The following is a 22,375-nucleotide window of genomic DNA, read 5'->3' on the forward strand; positions in this document are numbered from 1 at the left end:
AGTCTACAGCTTCTCTAATTTGAGCACGATTGGCTTCTTACACAGTTTCTCAATCTGAGTGGTTTCACCTCAAACCAACTTGTGGTGGAAAAAGTATGTCCTAAAAGGGCAATGGGTTAATGTTTGAAATTAGTTAGTTAATGGTAAAGCAGCTAAGAATATAAAGTAGAGACAGGGCCATCTCTCCAATAAGTGGTGTTAGGAAAACTGGACGGCCACATCCAGAAGAATGAAACTAGACCACTAGCTACACCATAGACAAACATTCACTCAAATCAGATTACAATCTTGAATGTAAGACCTCAAACCACAAAACCAATAGAAAAAAAACACAGGCAGGGGCACCTGGGTGGCTCAGTCGGTTGAGTGTCCAACTCTTGTTTTCATCTGAGTCATGATCCCGCAGTTTTGTAGGTTCCCTCCCTGGGTGGGGCTCTGTGCTGGCAGCATGGAGCCTGCTGGGGATTCTCTCTCTCCCCACTCTCTGCCCCTTTCCCACTTGCACTATCTCTGTCTCTCTCAAATAAATAAATAAACTTAAAAAAAGAAGAAGAAAGAAAAAAACAAAGGCAGTAAGCTCCTTGACATCAGACTTGGTGATAAGTTTCTGGACTTCACACCAAAAGCATCAACAATTAAGGGATAAATAAACAAGTGTGGGGGGTGCAGAGTGGCTCAGTTGGGTAAGCATCCAACTCTTGATTTTGGCTCAGGTCATGATCTCACAGTTCATGGGATCGAGCCCCTCATCAGGCTCTGCACTGATGGTGCAGAGCCTGCTTGGGATTCTCTCCTCCCTCTCTCTCTGCTCCTCCCTCATTCTCTCTCTCTCTCTTTCAAAATAAAAATATATAAACATTAAAAAAAGAAAAAATAAGCAAGTTCAACAGCAACAAACTAAAAACTTCTGCACAGCACGGGCACCTGGGTGGCTCAGTCAGCAAAGTGTCCAACTCTTGATCACAGCTCAGGTCAGGTCTTGATCTCTGGGTCATGAGTTCGAGCCTCTGTTGGGCTCTGGATGTGAAACGTACTTCAAAAACATTAAAATAAGTAAATAAAAAGCTTCTGCAAAAAAAAGAAACAATCAACAAAATGAAAAGGCGACCTACCAAATGGGAGAAAATATTTGCAAATCATATGTCTCATAAGCAATTAACCCCCCAAATGATCTTATTCATATGGGCAGAGCAGCTGAATAGGCATTTTCTCAAAGGAGACATACAGCTAGCCAACAGGTACATTAAAAGGTGCTCAACATCATTAGTCATCAGGAAACCGAACCAAAACCCCAATAAAATCACCCCACAGTTAGAGTGGCCAGTATCTAAAGACAAGAGAGAGCAAGTGATATGGAGAATGTGGAGGAAAAGAAGGCCTTGTGCAGTGTTGGTCAGAATGTGCACTGGTGCAACCGCTGTAGAAAACAATATGGAGAGTCCTCCAAAAATTAGAAATAGAACTACCTTCCGATGTAACAATTCCACTTCTGGGTGTCTCTCCAAAAGAAATGAAATCACTATTTCAAAACAATATCTGAGCCCCCATGTTGACTGCAGCCTTATTCACAACAACCAAGACAGGGAAACAACGCAAAAGCCCATCAAGTGTTAAATGCATAAAGAAAAGGTGGGACCTTATACAATGGAATATTATTCAGCCATAAATAAGAAGGAACTCTTGCCATCTGCCACAACATGGAAGGACCTTGAGGGCACTGTGCTGAGTGGCAGCAGTCAGTCACAGAAAGACAGATACTGTACTATCTCGCTTATATGTGGAATCTTTTTTTTTTTTTTTTTTTTTTATTTTTGGGACAGAGAGAGACAGAGCATGAACGGGGGAGGGGCAGAGAGAGAGGGAGACACAGAATCGGAAACAGGCTCCAGGCTCTGAGCCATCGGCCCAGAGCCTGACGCGGGGCTCGAACTCACGGACCGCGAGATCGTGACCTGGCTGAAGTCGGACGCTTAACCGACTGCGCCACCCAGGCGCCCCTATATGTGGAATCTTAAAGAGAACAGTTTATAGCTACCTTGCCTGAGAGGCAGGGGTGGTGGGGAGGAGGAAAGGTGGTAACAAGATAAAATCCTCCGGATAAGTAGGTCCTGCAGACATAATGTACAGCATGGTGACTATAGTTAACAATACCATCTTACACATTTGAAAGTTACTAAGAGAAAAGTTTGTAACTCTGTGAGGTGGTGCAGGTTTGCTCCACTTCTTGCGGAGACCATTTCACAATATGTACACATATCACATCAGGATGTTGTGCACCTGGACTAAGACGATATTGACTGTCAACTATACTCAATAAACCTGGAAGAAAAGATATAAAAAAGCAGTATTTCTGTCTTCTAGGTCATCTAACAGAAAACAAAATAGGGTGAAGGAGAATGAGTGAGAGTATCACAAGGGGATATTTCCCTAAGATGCTCAGTGAAATCTACCATGGTGAGGTGACATCTGAGTGAGACCTGAAGAGAGGGAGGAAGCAGTAATGTAAATCTCTGCACGAAGATTATTCCAAGAAGCACCTATGCCCGGGGGCAGGAGCTGGCTTGAATGTGGAGGAAGGGTCAGGAAACCACTGTGGCTGGAACACACGGGTGAGTACGATGACTTGGGAAGGAAGGGCAGGAACAGAGTGGATGGGGCAGGGCCACTCAAAGAGTCATCTGCAAGGAGCTCAGGAGCTTGGGCCACACAGTAGATGGGCCACATCACTAAGTGCCCTGTTTCTTTCAGCTGACATTTTCTTCATTGCAAGACTTTCTCAACCAAAGTGTTGAGCTGATTGACTTTCTGGTAGAAACTCTTGTCTTCTAGCAGGCCATCCTCACCCTAGGTATCATCAATGTAGGGCCTGTGGGCTGTGGGAGGACTTTGGGTTTTGGTGTGATTGAGATGTGAACAGCAGGAGGGCTTAGAACAGAAGAAGAATGACCTGGGGTTTTGAAGGAAATCATCCCTGAGAAACAGAGATCCTAAGTGGGGAGATTGGTGTACAGGACAGTGTACCCAAGGAGACAACGGGCAGACCAGTCAGGAGACTGTCACAATACCCTTACTTAGGAATGATGGTGGTTTGGATTCTATTTATATTTTGTGGACAGATCTCAGGTTTGGTGATGGAATGGAGGCATCAAAGGTAATGCCAAGTTTCCTGAACTGAGCACCTGAAGGATGCTCTTGACCTTGACTGAGAAGAGGAAGACCTGGGGAGGGTCAGGCTGGGAGGAGGGAGGAATGAAGGTCTTGGGTCTCCATTGTGGAGATGCCCCAGTGAGGCCTAGGAGAGATGCCCAGATTGACTTATCTCATTCTCCTCCAATCCCCTTGGAAAGCCCATCAAAGCCTGACAAGCTATAGACATCAATTCCCAGACTGACTGACAGCAGAGCCATATGTGTGTGATGTGGAAAAGCAGAGTGGGTTGTGAGATGCACATTGTGCCTCCAGGCACTCAGGCCAGTGGAGCCAGTGGTTCCCAATCTTGTTGCTACTGAGAGGCTGTAGAGGTGCTGTGGCCTGAGGCCAATAAAGAGTCTTGATTTTCCAGTTTTTCTCTCCAGGAAGTAGCAACAGCTTCCCTAGCAATCTCTATCTCTAATCCCAACATGGAGATCTTTCTGGAAGCTACAACTTGAGCCTGCCTCCAAATATATAAGTAAAATATTAAATAAGTAATACTTCTGTAAAAAAGGATGGCAGGCATTGACAGACTGGTGATGATACTGGGTCATGAATCAAACAAGGATTATGAGTTGGGTTTTTATTTTTTTATTTTTTTATTTTATTTTATTTTTTAATGTTTATTTATTTTTGAGACAGAGAGAGACAGAGCATGAACGGGGGAGGTTCAGAGAGAGGGAGACACAGAATCCGAAGCAGGCTCCAGGCTCTGAGCTGTCAGCACAGAGCCCGACGTGGGGCTCGAACTCACGGACCGTGAGATCGTGACCCGAGCTGAAGTCGGACGCTTAACCGACTGAGCCACCCAGGCGCCCCATGAGTTTTTAATTCCATCCCCCTAACTCAAAAAACAGTGAGAGATAGAGAAAAAGGTCAGTCCCCATCATATGTCATATGGACAAAGACCTAAGAAGTTTGGGCTTCTTGGACGAATCTTAATCAGGTGTGTAAGGCTTGGCCAGAACAGAGATATCATTTTGATGTGGATGGCCTACAACCCCAGGGACATCTGGATTTGTTACACAATCCCACTGCAGCTCAAACAAGGCAATTTTTATTCTAGTCCTGATATTCACACTGTGAGCACAACAGTTCTGGCTCCCTGCCATCAGATGTTCTTTCTTGTATTGCTGACCATGTTAGACATTGCCCTGATAAGCCCTGTGTTGCTGTGTGTTCTGTCTCAAGGTGATCCCAGAAAAGACCTGACTTCTCTGTCAGGGGCCATGCTGGGTAGATCTCCCTGGAACAGCACCAGCTCCCCTGGATGGAACCCCAGTCATCTCTGCTCAACATGCTCTGAGGCTACTTAGTGATTTTTCACTTCCCTCTTAGAAAATGGGAACTCAAGTACTTTCTTCCCCATCACCATGACACACACACTTTGCCCTTCCCCGTCTCTGCAGTACTATCCTAAGACCAAAGTTTAGCACAGACCTTATTATATCTATTTAATGCTATTCATATTTGAGTCAGACAGTTGTGATCACCCTGCTTCCCACCTTGGATTGTGAAATTGTAAATGTGTATTCTGGTGTGCTTGGGTGGCTTGGTCGGTTGAGCATCTGATTCTTGACTTCAGCTCTGGTCATGATCCTAAGAATGTGGGTTCGAGCCCCAAGTCTGAGAGAGTCTCTCTCTCTCCCTCTGCCCCTCTCTCCCACTTACACTCTCTCTAAAGTAAAATTTAAAAACAAATTTTTTAAAATGTGTATCTCTAAAGTACCTTCGGGCTGGAAAACATTCCGCTGAGAGCTACAGAGAAGGGGGGGGGGCATTTAGAGACCTACAAAGACACAGAGAAGAAAAAGGCAAAATGTTGGTGCGCCTTCCCATCTCCCCAGGTTACCTTGGGGTGCTGCCGCCCTCTGGTGGCTAGTGTACATATTGCAGCCCCTGGTGCCTCAACCTGTCTTTTTACAAGAGCCCATCAATCCATGGTCACTCCTTGGGCAACCAGCTACATAAATGGCAGGACGCAACATAAAGTGAAAATGCAGGACTCCTTGTTCAAAACTAATTAGTAATCTCAGGATGCCAAAAGCAGAGTTTTAGAGACAGTTCAGGCCCTTCTAAGTGTGTGATTGCACAGATTGCTAATCTGTGAAGCCAGCCCTGCCTCACAGGGTAAATGGCTGTGCTCATCCTCCATATGAATTCCACATCAACTCTAGATATAAAAAAAGCCTACAGAAATGGTGAGACCTGACTGTCTTATTCCCCCATGGGAGAATTTTCTTTCTTTTGAAAATGTCACCTGGCATTTTGCTCTGCCCCAATCAATGACCAAATTGGAGATGATTCCAGCATCAAAAGAATCAATGAAACACATTGACTATATAAAAATCTGTAATTACCCTCAAAAAAGAGGATGTACACAGCAATTTCTTACTCGACACATCTCCAAAGGCAAGGGAATTAAAAGCAAAAAAGAACTACTGGGACCTCATCAAGATAAAAAGCTTCTGCACTGCAAAGGAAACAATCAACGAAACTGAAAGGCAACTGATGGAATGGGAAAAGATATTTGCAAACGACATATCAGACAAAGGGCTAGTATCCAAAATCTATAAAGAACTTACCAAACTCAACACCTGAAAAACAAATAATCCGGTGAAGAAATGGGCAGAAGACATGAATAGACACTTTTCCAAAGAAGACATCCAGATGGCCAACAGACACATGAAAAGATGATCAACGTCGCTCCTCATCAGGGAAATACAAATCAAAACCACACTCAGATACCACCTCACGCCAGTCAGAGTGGCCAAAATGAAGAAATCAGGAGACTATAGATGCTGGAGAGGATGTGGAGAGACGGGAACCCTCTTGCACTGTTGGTGGGAATGCAAATTGGTGCAGCCGCTCTGGAAAGCAGTGTGGAGGTTCCTCAAAAAATTAAAAATAGACCTACCCTATGACCCAGCAATAGCACTGCTAGGAATTTATCCAAGGGATACAGGAGTACTGATGCATAGGGGCACTTGTACCCCAATGTTTATAGCAGCACTCTCAACAATCGCCAAATTATGGGAAGAGCCTACATGTCCATCAACTGATGAATGGATAAAGAAGATGTGGTTTATATATACAATGGAATACTACTTGGCAATGAGAAAGAATGAAATCGTGCCATTTGCAGCAATGTGGATGAAACTGGAAGGTATTATGCTGAGTGAAATAAGTCAGAGAAGGACAGATATCATATGTTTTCATTCATATGTGGATCTTGAGACACTTAACAGAAGATCATGGGGGAAGGGAAAGGGAAAAAATAGATACAGAGAGGGAGGTAGGCAAACCACAAGAGACTCTTAAATACAGAGAACAAACTGAGGGTGGATGGGGGGGGTGGGGGAGAAGGGAAAATGGGTGATGGGCATTGAGGAGGGCACTTGTTGGGATGAGCACTGAGTGTTGTATGTAAGCCAATTTGACAATAAATTATATACATTTAAAAAAAAAAAAAAAGGCTGTAAAAACCATCCCCTAGCCGATCCCCACTGGAGGTGACAATAGGAGCTCCTCACTCTGAACCCGGGTCCTGTTCTTCCAGCAGATACCAGGGCCCAGGGGTGAGGGAAGCCCTTTTGCACAGAAGGTGCCTGTGTCTGAATCCAGGAGGGATGATAGAGTTAGTTAGTGACTGTCTTTGTGCACAATGGGCTCAAGCCAAGAACAGGATGGGGAATGCAGTGGCGGGGGCGTGGTGGGGGTGGGTGCTGGGGATGTGACAGCCGTAGGCATTAGGCGTCTCCTCAGGGCCCCACAGGATCTGAGGGATTAGGGAGCTAGTGCTGGGAAGACATATCTCCCTGTTTCTATTGGGGGGGGGGGTGGTCTTCTTGCCTCGGAAGGGGACACTGCATTAGTTTGGCAGCTTGTGGCTGCCATAACAAATTACCACACACTTGGTAGCTTCAAACAAGAGGAAGTTTGTTCTGCAACAGTTCTGGGCGCCAGGAATCCAAAATCAAAGTATCAGCAGGACCACATTCCCCCCAGAGAGTCTAGGAGAGATTCCGTTTCTTTCCTCTTCCAGCTTTTGGTGGTCTGAGTCATCTGACTCGCACAGCCTGGACAGAGCTTTCGAGAGACCCCAGACTGTCCTCAGCCTCTCTCTAGAGTATCTCATGAGGGAGAGGAACTCTGCTCCTTTGTATGCTCTTGGGGTGTCTTTCTCCTTCCCTGGGTGCTGGGGTCTGACTTTCAATGCTCTCCCCCCACCCCCACAGCAGATTTCCCCGCAGCCGCAGACCTGGCTAAGGTTGGCAAAGAAGGATCCGTTTGGGGATGGAGCCTGAGCCCCTTAATCTCCCTGTACCTACCCCCTTCCCAGTCTTGCAGGACTCCCCTGGACAAAAAGCAGCAGGTTTTTCTAAGGAGGAAATCCCCACGGACAGGGACTCAGCACCTCTTCCGCCAACATATCACTTCTCTGGGAACATCCTCACTCCCAACTAGAAAGTGGTTTGATGAAGAATTACAAAAACGTGAGCGTATGTTCGTCTTCGCCGGGAGTAATGATCTTATGAGCATCCAAATGTCTCCCCTGAAGAGATGTCTCTACTTAGGCGGGAGCCCTCCCACTGCTGACATAGGCATCCTTTCTGCAAACGTAGACCTCAGGAATAGGGACATGAGCAAGGGGGACTTCTCTCCTCGGCCGCCATCCACAGATATCTGCCTCCTGCAGGTGGAGCTCTGAAACACCTAGAAACCCTCGCTGTCCATGTGCTCACACCCACATTCCATTTAACGAACATCTGAAATAGTGACATATAGTAAAAAAAACCGGAGATCTGATCGTGATTTTCAATTTTCTAGCCATCATATTTAAAAATGTAAATAGGTGGGGCGCCTGCGTGGCTCAGTGGGTTGAGCGTCCGACTTCAGCTCAGGTCATGATCTTGCAGTTTGTGAGTTTGAGCCCCACGTCAGGCTCTGACAGCTGCTGACAGCTCAGACCCTGGAGCCTTCTTCGGATTCTGTATCTTCTTCTCTCTCTGCCCCTCCCCCCCCTCAAAAATAAATAAAAATTTTAAAAAATATATGTAAAAATGTGAGGCGCCTGGGTGGTTCAGTCGGTTGAGCGTCTGACTCTTGATTTCAGCTCAGGTCATGATCTCTCGGCTTGTGAGTTCGAGTCCCGCATTGGGCTCTGTGCTGACCATGCACAGCTGGCTTGGGATTCTCATTCTCTCCCTCTCTCTCTCTCTGCCCCTCTCCCACTCACACTGTCTCTGTCTCTCTCAAAATAAATAAACTTGAAAAAATAAAAATGTAAAAAGGAGCACCTGGCTGGCTCATCAGTGGAGCAGGTGACTCATGATCTCAGGGTTGGAGCTTCAAGCCCCACATTGGGTGTAGAGGCTACTGAAAAATAAAATCTTTAAAAAAAAAAAATAGGGGCACCTGGGTGGCTCAGTCGGTTGAGCATCCAACCAGGTCATGATCTTGCAGTCTGTGAGTTCGAGCCCCACATCGGGCTCTGTGCTGACAGCTCAGAGCCTGGAGCCTGCTTAGGATTCTGTGTCTCCCTCTCTCCAACCCTCCCCCCACCCTCTCTCAAAAATAAATAAAAACTAAAACAATACTTTAAAAAAATAATAAAAAAGGGGGTACCTGGGTGGCTCAGTCGGTTAAGTGTCCAAACCTTCATTTCCGCCCAGGTCATGATTTCACAGGCATGAGATGGAACCTGCAGCCAGTCTCCATGGTGGCTGTGGAGCCTGCATAAGAGTCTTTCCCTCCTTCTGCCCCTCCCCTCCCCTCACACAGGCTCTAAATACATAAATAAGTAAATAAATAAATAAATAAATAAAGTAAATGTAAAACAGACAAGCACATGAAAAGATGCTCAAAATCATTAATCATTAGGGAAACACAAATCAAAACCATAATGAGATACCACCTCCCATCCATTAGGATGAAAAGAAAAAGAAAATAAGCATTGGTGAGGATGGAAAGAAGTTGGAACCCTCGCACATGGCTGGTGGGGACGTCAAATGGTGCAGCTGCTGTGCAGAACAGTCTGCGGGTTTCTCAGAAAACTCGAACACGGAATTACCACAGGATCCAGCAATTCCATTTCTGGGTATATCCCCAAAAGAATCGACAGCAGGGACTTGAACAGATATTTGCACATCCTCGTTCACAGCAATGTTATTCACAGTTGCCAAAGGGTGGAAACAATCCAAGAGCCCATTGACAGAAATGTGGATAAACAAAATGTGGTGTGTTTCTACAATGGAATATTATTCCGCCACAAAAAGGAAGGAGATTCTGACAGCGGCGTCTGGGTGAAGCGCCCGACTTCGGCTCAAGGTCATGATCTCACGGTTCATGAGTTCTAACCCCACATCGGGCTCTGTGCTGACAGCTCAGAACCTGGAGCCTGCTTTGGATTCTGTGTCTCCCTTTCTCTGCCCCTCCCCTGCTCGTGCTCTGACTCTCTCTTCTCTCTCCCTCAAAAATAAATAATCATTAAAAAAAAAAATTGGGGGGTGTCTGGGTGGTTCAGTCAGTTGAGCGTCCACCTTCAGCTCAGTTCATGATCCCGAGGTCTGTGAGTTCAAGCCCCACGTCAGGCTCTGTGCTGACAGCTCAGAGCCTGGAGCCTGCTTCAGAGTCTGTGTCTCCCTTTCTCTCTGCTCCTCCCCGGCTCATGCTCTGTCTCTCTCTCTCTCTCTCTGTCAAAAATAAATAAACATTAAAAAATTTTTTTTAATAAAAAATAATTTGGCTAAAATGGTAACTCATTATATACATTTTACCACATTAAAAATTTTTTCAAATACACAGGCGAAACTAATTTTAGTAATATGTTTATCCCATTATGCAGAAAATAGCATCTCAACAAAATTTTTAGATTGTTGAAATGTCTTAAATGTTCTTTTGATCATAGGAAGCCTTCGAAATTCGATCTGTAGTTCCGTGTCCCACGCACCTCACTTCAGACCAGCCATGTTTCAACAGCCACTTGTGGGGGGTGGTGGGGGGGGCGCCATACTGGGCAGCCTTGCCCACCTGCCAGCATCTCCATCCTGTTTGCAAAGACCCACGTCTCCCCTGCAACCCACCTGCAAATACACCTACAGTTTCTCTGCAAACCTCCCACCTCGCCTGCAAACACAGTCCCGGGCCAGCCCCTCAATCTCTGTGCAGAGATTGTATTTGCTTCAGAGAATGTATTTGCTTAAGGAACAGGTGTTGATTCCAAATCTGTGTCGGCAGGTTGAGTTGACCCGCAAATCCCCCCTCCTTTGCATAAATTTGCATCTCGTTCGTGTGTCAATCAGAAGCACCTGGCAGGGTCTCAGATCGTCATCTCAAAGTCCGGGAGTTGGTGGCCTGGGGCTGAGAAGGAGACCCCCAAGTGTCCCTCCTCCTGCTTCCCCTCGGGCTCTTCCTCGTCCTCCTCTTCCTCCACGAGGCTCTCCTCCTCTTCCAGGAAGGTGACCAGGTCCTCCCGCAGAGCCCCCATCTCCAGCCCCAGGCTGCACAGCTGGCCCAGCAGCTGGACGTCCACTTGGCGGAGGCGCCCCTGCCAGTGGGAAGGGGAAGTCACGGGCACCCCGCCCTGGAGGGCAGGGGGGGTCAGCGTGCCCCCCCCCCCCAACCTGCTGGAGTCCTGGAGAAGATTCTTTGCTTGACCAAAGTTCAGCTAAGCTCCTAAATCCTCTCTGGGCCGACTGATCACTCCCGCTATCTGATCTGGTTCCTCGCGCCCCATCCCTTGCCCAGCTCACGTCTCATCTCCCTGGCCTGTCTCCAGCAAGAATCCAGTTAGTCGATAGGTGGAGCCAGATGCCCCTCTTCCCCCTGATGCTTTCACTTAGATTTTCCATCCACTGACCCCCACTCGCTCCGTCGCTAGAAATTCCCACTTGCCCCTACTGTGTTCAGAGCTGAGCCCTTGTCTCTCCCCCACTGAAGTGGTCCCTACACCTAACACTTTACCGTCTTTAATACAAGTCACAAGTAAGCTTTTCTTGAACAATCCAGGCCTGCAGCACCTGGGCGGGGTCCTCCCTGTGTCCCGGATCCTGACTGCCAGCCTGCTTCTCCCAGGGCCTCTGGATCTCTGCCTCTGTCTCCCCCTGTCTTTGTCTCTATTTCATTATCCTTCACTGTCTCTCTGTGTGTCTCTGAATCTTTGTGCCTCCCTTATTGTGTGTCTTTCTTTTGTTACCTGAATTTGTTCTCTGTCCCCCCTTGTCTGTCTCTATGTCTTTCCATATCCCTTTCTGTCTGTCTCTATTTCTCTGCCCCTGCCTTTGCCTGTCTCCATCTCTCTGTCTCAGATTTAATTTGAGTCTCTGTCTCTGTTGCTCTCAATCTCTGCTTCCTATCTCTGTCTCTCTTTTTCTGAGTCTCTGTGTCTCAGTCTCTCTCTACTCCTGACTCTCACTCTTTGGGTCTTTCTTTGTCTCTGTCTCTCTCTCTCTCTGTTGTTTCTCTATTCTTGTCTCTTAATTCCTTTTTTTTTTGTTGTTGTCTATTAATTTCTGCCCTTCAATCTCTGGCCCCTTTGCAATCTTATTCATTCCCATTCACCCAGGAGTTCTCCGTCCCCACCCCCACCTGCCCCCATCTCTTGCCCTTCCAAACCCCTCACTCACCAGCTCCTCCAAGATCCACAGCAGACTCTCCCTGGCACCTGCAGTGTCTACTCCTGGGAACAAGAGGGTCTGGCCAGCTCTCCTCACTGGCGGGGGGGCCCTCAGGGCGCGGGGAAGTGGGCCCAGTCCTGAGGGCACCAGTCCCGCCTGCCTCAGTTGCCTCCACAGTTCCATAGTCTCTGAGTAGTGGCAGCCAGGAGCAGAAAGTGACAAGGTCCAGATTGACCCAGTCCCCTGAGGAACTGGTAGGGGAAGTGGGGGGCGGGGGAAGGGAGCAAAGAGCGGGGGATGGGGGGAGCAGGTGCCTGGGACATAATTCCAAAGTCCACTCTCTGGTAAGAACTGGCAGCCTCATGGGGGTTTTCTTCCTTCTAAAGTCTAACCTCAGCTCTGCTCACAAGGGCCCAGCCACACCCCCTCTGGCGGACGCCAAAACCCCCACCCTTCTTGAGCCCTTCTCAGGCCTAACCCCTCGTGGGTGCCGTGGTCAGTGGATGCCTGGCCTCATCTGTCCCATCCCCTCCTGTGTCCCTCTCACTGCTCCTCCTCAGCCTCCACACTTCCTCTGCATTCTCCGGCTTGGACCTTGTCTTCCCCACTTGGGCCACCCCAGGGCTTTCCAGTTAGTGTGCCTGAGGAGCCAGGGGTGGCTTCCAGGCCACGATGCCTCAGCTGAGGTGCCACAGGGTCCAGGCTGCTGGCCCACAGCTGAGCAGTGGGCGCTGCTGATCCCTGACTTGCCCACAGAGTCCATCGCTATCAGCGTGGGCCCTGCCATGGAAAAGACTGGGGTGTGGGCCTCCCTCTGCTAGAGTCCCTCTCTCAGGCCCAGGGTTTGAATTCCACCTGCACACCCATGGTTCCCAGGTCTCAGACCCCAGTCTGACCTCCATACTGAGCTCCAGACGCCTACTCAGCATCTCCACCTAGACATCTCAGGCGTCTCAAGGTGAATATGGTCAACACAGCTCTCAACTGGGACCTACCCTGTTGTGTTAGTTTCCTGCTGCCGCTGTAACAAAGTACCACTTTGTGGCTTAAACCAACGCACTGTTAGTGTAGTTCTGCAGGCCAGAAGTCTAAAATGGGTCCACAAGGCTGGGCTCCTTCTGGAGGCTCTAGGGGAGAATCCATTTCCTAGGCTTTCCCAGCTTCCAGAAGCCACCACATTCCTTGGCTTCTTTGAATCACTCTTGCATCCACCGTCCCATCTCCTACTGACTGACCCCCTGCCTTCTAGCTAACAGGACCCTTGTCATTGCATTGGGCCCATCTTGATCATCCAGAATCATCGCCCTGTCTCAAAATTCTTAACTTAATCGTGCCTTCCTTTTACCATATAAAATAACAGATTCACAAGTTCCAGGGATCAGGGCATGAATTTTGGAGGGGTGCGTGTGGAGTGGGGGGGCTCTCTTCAGCCCGCCGCACTTGCCCTTTCAAATCTATCACTTTCCCAGTCTCCCTGTCTCCATAATTGGCCTTCCCATCCTTTTAGTTTCCTGAGCTATTGTCTCAACCTTCAAAACAGACTCATAATCTGAGCACTTCTCACCATTTTCCATTGCCCCATCCCTGCTCCTGTCTCCATTCACCTCTTGCTTGGACTACTGCAGTAGCCTCTTGGCTGGCCCCCACTTCCACCCTTACTGCCTAAGGTCTGTTCTCCACCTGGCAGAAATGATCTTTTTAAAAAATGTAAATCAGGGGCACCTGTGTGGCTCAATCAGCGAAGCAGCTGACTTTGGCTCAGGTCATGATCTCGCGGTGCGGGAGTTTGAGCCCCGCATTGGGATCTCTGCTGACAGCCTGGAGCCTGCTTGGGACTCTGTCTCTCCCTCCCTCTTTCTGCCCCTCTCCTGGGCTCTCTCTCACTCTCTCTCTCAAAATAAATAAATAAACAATTTTTTAAAATGTAAACCAGGAATTTCTTGGGCCTTATGCTGAGCCATGGTGCTGCTGGAGAGCCAGCACTTCCTGATGAAGCTGACCAGATTCTTCTAGAAGTGCTGTTTGTCATGCAGCGTGCTGATCACCCTAAAGAAGTATGATGGTCAGACTAAACCCATTCCAAGGAAAGTTCTGCGGAGGGTTGCGAGCCCTCAGACAGCAAGTGTCTGTTAAGAGCTACTGATGGCAAAGATTAGCACTGTGGGAGCTCTGAAGAAGTGAACAAGTTTCAGATGGCTTACTCAAACCTACCGAGAGCTATCATGGATGGGCGGAAGGAGGACAAAAAAACAAGAGTAAGAAGAATGAAGCAGCACAGTGAAGGGCACCAGAGTTCCAACTAACCACCAAATTACTACACTTCCGTTACTACACTTGTCGTTTTTACTTTTGGCCACAAAGCCAGGTTCCTGGTTCCCCTATAACAACTTTTCATGTGAGATTAGGGTCATTTTGGACTGCAGCACATACAGGGTAGTTGTAAGAAGCCAAGTTTATTTTATCTTATTTTTTATTTTTTTAATGTTTATTTTAATTTTTTTAATATTTATTTTTGAGAGAGACAGACAGAGTGCGATTGGGGGTGGGGAAGGGGCAGAGAGAGAGAGAGAGAGAGAGACACAGAATCCGAAGCAGGCTCCAGGCCCAGAGCTGTCAGCACAGTCTGAAGCGGGGCTCACACCCACGAACTGTGAGATCATGACCTGAGCAGAAGTCTGACGCTCAAACGACTGAGCCACCCAGGCACCCTGTGAAGCCAAGTTTAGTTTAGAATTGGCTAGTTGGTCTGTGTTGCATGGTTGCATATCCCGGAATTATAATGTCTCTGTAGCTACGGGTGCAAAAAAAAATGGATCATTAAACCTGTTATTTATTCGCAAAAAAAAAAAAAAAAAAAAAGTAAATCATATGACATGCCCCTGAGAATGGAATAGGGCACAGTCCACTTCCTGCCCGCCTCTCTGACCTAGTCTCCTACTTCTCTCTGATAGCTGGTTCCCACCCCTGGGCCTTTGCACTGGCTGTTACAGCTGCCTGGAACACCTTTCCCCTAGATCTTTGAATGGCTGTTTCCTTCTTATCCTTCATCTCCACTTAAATACCTCGTCTTCAGAGAGGACTTTTTACTCATGTCCTGACTCCCTAGTCACTGCCTATTATATTGCCTGTTGTTATTTGCCTCTTATCATACGAGTTACCTAAAATTATCTTGCTTATTCTTTTGTTTCTTGTCAATCCTTTCTCAGCCATGGAATGTTGACTCCCTGAGATAAGGGCTTGGTCTTTCACCATAGTAACCCCAGTACCCAAAACAGTGTGGGCCACGTGCTAGATACTCAGTAAACACTTAAATAATTCTATCCACAAGACTTCATACTCAATCTTCACACTGAGAGATGGAGTTGAACTCCAAACTGAAATTGTAGACACATCACAGTACTTGTCTTGAGACCTCATCTCTCTTATCCTGAAGTCTAACCGCACCACCCACTAGACCTTTTCCTTCCCTGATCCTGGTGTAAAGAATGACTCAGTTTCCTAGTCAGTATGAAAACTGGAGGAAGAGAGCAGCTCACGGGGACTGTGAGTACAGTCGGAGGAAGGGTACTCTACCAGTCTACCAGGAAGGACTAACCGCTATCTCCTAGGAAAAGCCTGCAGAGTCTGATTGTAAGGACCATGGAAATGGCAGTGGGAGGAATCCCTAAACCGGAGTAAAAAGTGCGTGTGCCTTTAAGAGGAGAGTCGGAAAAATAGAGAGGCCGGCACCCTAGGAAAAGTAGTCTCAGGCTCAATCGAGCGGGTGGACTAAGAAAAACCGGCCCCTTCCGGTTACGTAGCCTGGCAAGATGGCGGCGCCCAAGGCGGTAAGTGACCGGATCTCCATGAGCCCCCAGATTGAAGCCTACTCTGCTGTCTCAGCCTTCAGGGTTTCTGTCAACACCCAGGAAGCAAGGAGCAAGAGACAGCAGAAGGCCCCTCCCACTAAGGCTCGCGATGGGATCGCAGACACGCAGCCTCTGGGGGTCGGGAAGGATCGGTGTGAGTCGCAGATAGCCGAGGCGCTTTAGGGAGGAAGCGGGGCGGGGACTTGGCTGGGGGAACCAATGGGGAAGCAGGGAGTGTGTTCCGAAAATGGCGCACCCAGCCAATCAGAGGGAGGGATCGTTTGCGGGCTCTATGAGTCGGGCTGGCGAGTGCCTGGGAGTGGGACCTGCAAAGGAAGGGGGTTAGGGAGGGGTTGGAGAAGTCAGGGTTTGAGGGCCTACGGTAAGAGACAAAAGGATACAGTTGAGGAGAGCTCATGGGACAGTTCGGAATTTTTATGGAAAAGCAAAGGGATGGTGGGAATTGAGGACAGGAAACAAGGGGTCAAATTTAGCAGTTCTGAGGGAGGGACCTGGGGGAAATTAAGGGAAGCACTTGCGATATTCCTGGAGGGAATTTAGGAAGACCTGAGTAAAATCAAGGACTGGATTTAGGGAAAAATAAAGTGAGAGGTTGGAAACCTGGGAATTTTGAGGAAAAATAAGGATTTGGGCAAATTGTTGAGAAAATTTGGTTGAAACAGAAGGAGAAATTGGAGCAGGCTAAGAGAAGACTGGAGGAAGATTGAAGAGGAGGTGGATTAAGGGTGGTTTGGAGAAACCAAGAAAAATTAAGATTCTATTTTGGGGAGGGGCGCCTGACTGCCTCAGTCAGTAGAGCGTGGGACTTTTGATCTTGGGGGTTGTGAGTTCGATCCCTGCATTGGGCGTAGAGATTACTTACAAATAAAATCTTTAAAATATATATATATTTTGGGGAGATAGAAGTGGGTTATTTAGGAAGACTCCAAGGAAAATGGGGTATAATTAAGGGGATATTTTGTGGGAAATTAAGAGCTCAGATAAACACAAACATAAGGGTTTGGGGAAAGATCGGGGGAGAATTGGGATGACCAAGAATGGCCAAATCAAAGAGAGAATTTAGGATTGAATTTGGGGGAAACATGGGGAAATCTGGGAGGGGGGGGGGTTCCAAAAGCAGAATTTGGAAGTTCTGAAAGGAGAAATTTGTGAGCCAGGAAGCAGTGTTGGGGAGACAATTCATGGACCAAGAACAGGGGTATCTGGCTCTGACTCTCACAGGACACTCCAGACTCAGCGTCTCCTTTCCCATCCTCCCCAGTCCCTGCACCTGGTGGCCCCAGTATGGAATGGGGGTACCAGGGGCATCGGTGGCCTGAGCAGGGTGGTGGCCCCCGAGGGCAATCAGAAGAAGGGGAGGTCGCTGCTCCAGTTCCTGGCTGACCGCTTCTATGACGTGGAGGCTCTCAGGGACCACCTGCTCCGAAAGCGGATGTCAAAGGTGCACCAGAAAAATCGGTGAGAACCCTTGGCCAAAAAGACCCTGCTGCTGGGCCTTACCAGGGAGAACTCAGATCCTGCCCTTGTGACTCCCGGACAGCCGTGTGGCTTCCATACCAGCCCTGCCCAGTTGTATCTTCATCTCCAGCCACACCCTTCCCAAGGGTTCGAGCTCATATGGGTGACCTGCTGCCCACCATCTCTTGGAGGCACCTCAAGACATGGATGGCACCTCAGACTTAACACGGGGAACAGCAAGCCCTTGACTTGCCCCTAAGAAAGTCTGTTCACCCCCAAGCCTTCCCCATCCCAGGAAACAGCAGCACTGTTCCCAGTGTTTCAGGCCACATTCCAAGGAGTCCTCCCTGATTCTTCTCTTGTCTTCCACCTCTGGCCCACCAATAAAATACTAGATCATCGCAAATTTGACCCGTTGTTACTGGTCCTCACTATTTTAGTCTGGTCTGAGCCCCTTCATTTTATGGTTAGGGTTAGTGTACTAATCTCCTAAACTGATCCCCCTTTGCCTCTTCCAGTCTATGGTCTATAAATCATCCAAAGGACTCTTAAGAAACTAAAATAGAGGGATACCTGGGTGGCTCAGTCTGTTAAGCATTGGACTCTTGGTTTCAGCTCAGATCATGATCTCACAGTTCTGTAAGTTTGAGCCCTACATCGGGCTCTGCACAGTGTGGAGCCTGCTTGGGATTCTCTCTCTCTCTCTCTCTCTCTCTCTCTCTCCCTCTTTCTCAAAATAAACTTAAAAAAAAAATGGAAAACACTATTTTGCTTAAAAACCTCAAATGGTTTCCCCTTGCAACTAGAATGAAAGCCAGACTCCAGGGCCTAAAATCTGAGCCTTGAGATCCCTACCCCTACTCCCCTTATGCCCACCAGCATGGTGTCCACGTGGCCATTTTTTTCTGCCGTCCTAATTTGAGCCTCTGAGCCTTTACACTAGCTGTTGTCCCGGCCTGGCAGGCTTTTGCCTTGACCTTCGACTTTCTTCCCACCACTCAAATCTCTGCTCAAGCGTCACCTCCTGCATGAAGTATTTCTTAATAAAGCAGCGTTCTGCTTCCCCACCCCTGAGCCAAGGCACTCCTAGTCAGTCCCTCTGTGTTGTTTTCATTGTGGAACAGTCTCTCTCTGCAATTCGCCCTTAATTTCCTGGTTATGTTTCCTTCTGTATATTAGCTTCACAAGGGCAAGGGCCACTATCTGTTGGTGCCCAGCACTGAATAGATACCAGTAAATCCTTGCAGCCTGTGTCATCAGTCTGTCTGTCTGCATGTCCCAGACCTGCTGCTGCAGACTCTGGGCAGCACCCGGGCATGGTGGGGGAGGGGTGTGGGGGGACCTCCTGGGGCCGCACCCTCAGCTACTGTTCTCTCCACAGACCCTTCAACCACATCAACCAGCGATATGGTCCCTACGTCGCAGGTGCCTATTTCATCCTGAAGCAGGGAGGCGCGGTCAGGTATGATGGCACAAGTGTCCGAAGTGGGCTTAGGGGAGGCCGTGGGGCACGGACCCTGAGGCTCTCCTGACTCCCCATGAGCTCCGGGCTCCAGCCCCTACTAGCTCTAGGGCTTGGGGCTGGTTCCTGAACTTGTTCCGCTCTGTCACCTGTAAAACGGGACAGCAGTTGTACCCAACCTATGAGATTTGCTGCAAAGATTCAAAGCCATTTTGCTACCAAAGCACTTGGAACAGGCCTGGCCCAGCACACGTGCTCAGTAAATATCCATGTTTCTTTTCTTTCCTTGGCCCCTTCCTTTCTCCTTCTTCCCTTCCTCCTCCTGGTGTTTCTCCCCTTTTTTCTTCTTCTTTGAAAAAGGTCATTTATGCATCTACCCCTCATTTTGTTCCCATGAAAACTTTCAGGGCCTGATGTAGAGCGAGTGCACCAGATCCCGTGGGACCATGTCGCCCGGGGCTGGGGAGCATCCTCTGGAGGTCTGGGGAGGGGGGGTGTCCTGCTGACACCCCCCCTCCCCTTCCAGGTTTCAGGGCAGGGAGTGGATCCGGCCAAATCAGCGCGGCCACTTCTCTCTGGACTTCTTGAAGTTGCAGGCGGTGCCCATAGAGGCCGTCGATGCCAGCGGCTGTGCCATCAACTACCAAGGCCTGGACAGCCTCTGTGAGTGCGGTGGAGACGGGCAGGGCGGTGCATTTTCCCTTTGGCGGTGGGTTCCAGAAAGGCCCTCAGTGCCGTCCCTCCCGCCCCCTTGCAGTGGCCCTGAAGGAGCTCCAGTCCCTGTGGCTGCAGCGCTGCCCCCACGTGGATGACTGGTGTCTCAGCCGCCTCCACCCGCTGGCCAGCTCACTGCAGGAGCTCTCGCTGGCCGGCTGTCCCCGAGTCTCTGAACGGGGCCTCGCCTGCCTCCACCACCTCTGGTGAGACCGCGGCTCAAGCCAGGGTGGGGGCTCCCACCCGACAGGTGCAGGAAAGCGGGGAGGGGGCCAGTCAGGCAGTCCCCGTGTCCCTGCCGCCACGACTAATCCGGAGCACGTGTGGGGTCGGCACAGATGAGCAGTCGCGGTGAATCTGTGGCAGAGGGAAAGGATGCCTGGTTTTTCTTCCTTTTGGTTTCAACGAAAACCCCGTGACATTTGCACTGTTGTAAACAGTAGGAGCTAGAGTGTGCGTCCGGGATTAACGTGGTGGGTGTCGTGTACTTGAGCCGCTCTAACGTTTTCTGGACCCTGGAGGACTTTACTGTTAAGGAGCTGGGGGCTGAAGTGGGGGCTGGCACACCCCCTCCCCGACACAGAGGCCATCCTGACGCGGGCCTCCCCCTTGGTGCCTCCTCTCAGGAACCTCCGCAGACTGGACATCTCGGACCTCCCTGCCGTGTCCAGTCCGGGCCTCACTCGGATCCTGGTGGAAGAGATGCTTCCTAGTTGCGAGGTCCTGGGGGCCGACTGGGCCCAGGGCCTCAAGCTGGGGCCAGAGGAGCAGCCTCAGGACACAGCCGGCCCCATCCCTGCCTAGCTCTCGGCCAGCCACCGTCAGGCTGGATCTCAGCGGGACCCGGCGGAGTGTCCCACGGTTCCCCATACTTCTGGCTTCCGTCGGGTTCACTCGGTGTGGGGGTTGGGCTCTGGCTGGCTGCATCCTGGGGGGAAAGGTCACAGCTCCTGTCTCCTGTCAGGAGGCTCTGTCCGCAGGCTTCTCTCCTGGGTTCCAACCAACAGTCGCCTCCTCCTGCCTCTTCAGGCCTGGGGGAGGGTTACCAGCCCCAGGAGCTGTGCTTCCCCCCGCGGTTTCCCCACACCTGCCCACTAGCACGTAAGAGACTCTGCCCTTGTGTCCAGAGACTCTCCAAGTATCTTTATTTGAGTGTGCTGCTGCTTCCTGCCTGGACCTGGCTGACATGGGGGCGCTGCTGGCATGCCAGGGGACGGGTCTTCGGGGTGTGACACCGCTCAGCTGACCGCAGGCTACGGCATCCCTGGCCTGCACTCACGAGATGCCGGGAGCGCCCCAGGTCCCACAGTGTTGCCGCTTACCCACGTATTGGCTCCAAATTCAGCGTTCTCGTTTTCTCCGTGAAAACTGACCTGGGCCTTTGCTAAGTGGCACGAAGAGGTTTGTCAGTAGAGGGCGCCCGAGAGGTTCCAGGAGGAGAGGCTTTTGCTTCCTGGTTCCCGACGACGATGTGCTCAGATGTGCTCACTCTTCGGTCTGGGCTCCCTGAGTGCTCGGTGGTCAGCAGCTTCTCCCCCCCCCCCCCCGGCAGCTTCAGAGCTGTGCCTCCACTGAGGCATCTCCCTGCAGATGACTCTCCACGGCACCCCACCTGGGGGACCTCCAGTAAATGCTGAGGCACCTTACCAGCGAGTCCCTATTATTTCAATTTGCCATTCAAGTCAATAATTCTTTACATTAAACTTCACCTGCTCAATTTACTGTATGGTGTTTCTCTCCTGACTGGATCCGCGTTCATACGGCACTGGCATCTGGAGTGTTCCAGGAGACAGACTCACAAAAGCTGGGATTTGGGGTTGGTCCTGTCCTGCCTTTGGAGCTCAGGGCTGAGCTCTTGGGTGGTGAGAAGCGGGATGGAGAATTCCACGGCTGCGGTGGCACCACAGTCAAGCTCTCGCCTGGGGCTGTGATGAGGTGCCAGCTGAAGCACGTGTCCCGGGAGCCCCTGGGGCTGCTGCACCTGACCCATGTGACAGTAGTGACAATTCTAAACATAGGTGCTGGACACATTCTTTGGCATGCCCTTCAGTGCTCACAGACGATGACAGGCTCAAGTGTTTGCTTAGCTCAGGCCAGGGTCTGAGAACTGGGGAGCTTCTGTGACTGCCCCCCCTCAAAGTTCTTCCAGCAGGTGGCCAGAACTGAAAACACAACCTAGAAGTCTGTGGGTTGTCGTTATGACGGTTGGATTCCCAGCCTTGACAAGTTTCTTATGTGCAAGCGTGGGTGCTGACTGGTACGCGAGGGACCTGAAATCTGGAATGGGGTCGTCTGGTTGGAATCAGAGGAGACAGACGATCTCACGCTCCCAAGTCACTAGAGCTTCCCTTCCCAATGTCCGAGGAGCCCAGCAGCCTTCCCGTGCTTAACAACCCTGTGCTCACCTCACCCAAGCAGAGGCCTTGAAAGCAGGCATCTACGCCCCTGCAGACTCCTCACAAGCACCCCTGCTATCACCGGACCCACAAATACCAAGGGTCAAATCTCTGCCCTCCAGAGTGCAGACGTCCGCCGGGACCCAGGGCGTGCAGCTTTCTACACTAGAAGAATTGTAAGATTTGCAAACATATAGTCAGAAACCGGGGGACACCGGGGTCTAAGGGTGTTAGACCAGTGACGGTGGATTATCACACAGATGGGCCAAGTTCACGGGTCTGTGGGCACTTACTGGAAGTGATGAGTTAGCTAGTACAGCTGGGTGGTTCTAAGGGCTCTCTCCGGTCGGCTGACTGGAACTTGGACTCCAGTGTGGCCTGCAGTTAGGAGAGAAGCCAGAGAGGCCCTGACGTAATCTGGAGGGGGGGACCCAGCGCTGAGGGAGGTTAGTGTTGGACCCGGCAGCTCATGGTTGACCTGCAACCTCCCCCCAGAACTGTGTTCCACAGGAAGGCAGCTCTTCACTCTCCACGATGGACTTTCGATGGACTTTCCCTGTTCCAGTTCCATAACAACCAACGCTGTACCCTGAGATTTCCAATCACCCCCCAGGAGGAGCAGCGTCAGCCCTGGTGGCAGGACCTCTCACCCCTGGGAGAAGCTAG

The 22,375-nt window shown here is 49.9% G+C and overlaps 2 protein-coding genes across 4 annotated transcripts; one reads left to right on the forward strand and one right to left on the reverse strand.

Annotated features, from left to right (window-relative positions):
* Positions 1-10,005: 10,005 nt before the first annotated feature.
* Positions 10,006-12,058, reverse strand: ERICH4 (glutamate rich 4). Its single transcript, XM_058709670.1, has 2 exons — positions 11,820-12,058; positions 10,006-10,741 (listed from the first exon to the last, which is right to left on the reverse strand). The coding sequence occupies exons 1-2, from the start codon at positions 11,991-11,993 to the stop codon at positions 10,514-10,516; spliced, it is 402 nt and encodes a 133-aa protein (XP_058565653.1). The 5' UTR covers positions 11,994-12,058; the 3' UTR covers positions 10,006-10,513.
* A 3,466-nt stretch (positions 12,059-15,524) lies between these two features.
* DMAC2 (distal membrane arm assembly component 2) lies at positions 15,525-20,844 on the forward strand. 3 transcript variants are annotated; one of them, XM_058709656.1, is made up of 6 exons: positions 15,525-15,637; positions 16,941-17,137; positions 18,519-18,599; positions 19,126-19,262; positions 19,357-19,519; positions 19,940-20,841. In XM_058709656.1, the coding sequence occupies exons 1-6, from the start codon at positions 15,620-15,622 to the stop codon at positions 20,115-20,117; spliced, it is 774 nt and encodes a 257-aa protein (XP_058565639.1). In that variant the 5' UTR covers positions 15,525-15,619; the 3' UTR covers positions 20,118-20,841. The 3 variants fall into 3 exon arrangements, with proteins under 3 accessions (XP_058565639.1, XP_058565637.1, XP_058565638.1); XM_058709654.1 differs by lacking the exon at positions 15,525-15,637 and adding an exon at positions 15,644-15,810 and having other exon boundaries at positions 16,901-17,137; positions 19,940-20,844; XM_058709655.1 differs by lacking the exon at positions 15,525-15,637 and adding an exon at positions 15,644-15,812 and having other exon boundaries at positions 19,940-20,842.
* The last annotated feature ends 1,531 nt before the right edge of the window (positions 20,845-22,375 follow it).

Source organism: Neofelis nebulosa, chromosome 17 (genome assembly GCF_028018385.1).
Source record: "Neofelis nebulosa isolate mNeoNeb1 chromosome 17, mNeoNeb1.pri, whole genome shotgun sequence".
NCBI lineage: Eukaryota > Metazoa > Chordata > Mammalia > Carnivora > Felidae > Neofelis > Neofelis nebulosa.